This window comes from Nomascus leucogenys, chromosome 24 (genome assembly GCF_006542625.1).
Source record: "Nomascus leucogenys isolate Asia chromosome 24, Asia_NLE_v1, whole genome shotgun sequence".
Lineage (NCBI taxonomy): Eukaryota > Metazoa > Chordata > Mammalia > Primates > Hylobatidae > Nomascus > Nomascus leucogenys.
The window spans coordinates 13,830,538-13,832,673 of NC_044404.1; the positions used below are offsets into that span (position 1 = coordinate 13,830,538).

At 44.2% G+C, this 2,136-nt stretch overlaps 1 protein-coding gene across 1 annotated transcript; it reads left to right on the plus strand.

Moving 5' to 3' along the window:
• The first annotated feature begins 754 nt into the window (after positions 1-754).
• Positions 755-1,536, plus strand: LOC100582422 (bromodomain and WD repeat-containing protein 1-like). Its single transcript, XM_003274264.4, has 2 exons — positions 755-1,150; positions 1,448-1,536. Exons 1-2 carry the CDS (start codon positions 859-861, stop codon positions 1,534-1,536), a joined length of 381 nt encoding a protein of 126 aa, XP_003274312.1. The 5' UTR covers positions 755-858.
• Positions 1,537-2,136: the final 600 nt, after the last annotated feature.

Below are 2,136 nucleotides of genomic sequence, written 5' to 3' on the forward strand. Positions count from 1 at the left end.
AAAAATACAAAAAAATTAGCCAATGTGATGGCAGGCGCCTGTAGACCCAGCTACTAGGGAGGCTGAGGCAGGAGAATAGCTTGAACCTGGGAGGCAGAGGTTGCAGTGAGCCAGGATGGCACCATTGCACTCCAACCTAGGCGAGAGAGCAAGATTCCATCTCAAAAAAAAAAAAAAAAAGAAAATTCCTCAGCACAAGTTCAAATAGTTGCACAAGATACAACTTTACACCCAGCATAGTGTAAATGTTGACCTTTTAAAATAAATGATTACATTACTCTTCTAAATGCACCCAACAGAATCTGAAAATCTGCAATTAATGCCCCTAAAATTAATATGGATATTAATTTTAAAAATCATATATGATGAAAAAAATCTTTTTTTTTTTTTTGAGACGAAATCTAGCTCTGTCACCCAGGCTGGAGTGTAGTGGCTCCATCCTGGCTCACTGCAACCTCCACCTCCCGGGTTGAAGCGATTCTTCTGCCTCAGTCTCCTGAGAAGCTGGAATTACAGGCACGCACCACCACGCCCGGCTAATTTTTTGTATTTTTAGTAGAGACGGGGTTTCACCATGTTGACCAGGCTGCTCTCGAACTCCTGACCTCGTGATCTGCCCGCCTCAGCCTCCCAAAGTGCTGGGATTACAGGCGTGGGCCACTGCGCCTGGCTGAAAAAAATCTTATGCTGATGGCACTATCACGTACGTGTCTCTGCAACAAAAGTATATCTAAAAATGGAAATGGATGGCCGTGGTGGCGCCCACCTGAGGAGAGGAACGCCAGCCCGGTCAGGCCTCGGCAGGGCCTACACGCTTCGCTGGATCGCTGGCTCCCGCCTCCCGCCCGGTGCCCGACCATGGCAGAGCCCTTGTCTGCCCAGCGCCCAGTGCCTATCGCGGAGTCGGAGCTGTACTTCCTCATCGCCCGGTACCTATCGGCGGGCTCATGTTGGAGAGCGGCCCAGGTACTGGTGCCGGAGCTGGCGCAGTGCCAGTTGTTGCCGAAGGGGTTGGACTGGGAGAGCAACCAGCACAACAGGAGCTACGAGGAATTGGTCTTGCCCAGTAAAGATGTGGCTCCTGATCATGTATTGCAAATCTGCCAGCGCATCGGTCCTATGTTGGATGAAGAAATTACGGCTGGGCGCGGTGGCTCATCCCTGTAATCCCAGCACTTTGGGAGGCCGAGGCGAGTGGATCACCTGAGGTCGGGAGTTCGAGACCAGCGTGACCAACACGGCGAAACCCCGTCTCTACTAAAAATACAAAAAAATAGCCGGGTGTGGTGGCACTTGCCTGCAATCCCAGCTACTCGGGAAGCTGAGACAGGAGAACTGCTTGAACCCGGGAGGCAGAGGTTGTGGTGAGCTGAGATGGTGCCATTGCACTCCAGCCTGAGCAACAAGAGCAAAACAACGTCTCAAAAAAAAAAGAAAAAAAAAAAAGAAATTCCACCCAGTATTTCAAGAGTCGCTTCTTTGTTTGGTGCAGGAAGGCAGTCTTTGCTACTTACAGCAAAAGGTAACTTAATTTGAAGAAGTGTTCTGTTTTGTATTAATAGCTTAAAATGATTATAATTACGAAGTAATGTAAGCATTGTGAAAGAAAGGTGATAATGTAACTGTAGATCATGCCGTGGACTATAAAATTCTCTGCATTTAGCATAGAACATTGAATTTTATTACATAAATAAATTTTATTTATAAAGTGTTTAATGGGCCCTTCTGTAGTAAAAAGTTGATAAAGATATAGATGTTAAGCTAAAAAGCTTGAATTTATTCTGAGATGTGTTTGAGGTTTTATCAATGTGAGTTCTTAATTTTCCATTTTGTAGCTCACTCATAACTTCATTGAATATAATTGTATGTGTCTAAAAAACTCTTTAAATGCTAGAAGTATTTCATTTGATATTTAGATTCTGAAAGCCCTTTGTATAAAGGGAAGTGATTTTTCTTTTGCAAAGTTATGTGCTAGCAAAATGTTTGAAATTGCTATTCTTTTTCTGTTAGCTTGGTATATATGATTTAGACTAAGTACATGTATGTGATATAATCTATGCATACATGTGGCTAAACTGCTAATGGGCAAAGATTTTTGGTTCTTCTGATGCTGAGCATACATCAAGTTCACCCCAT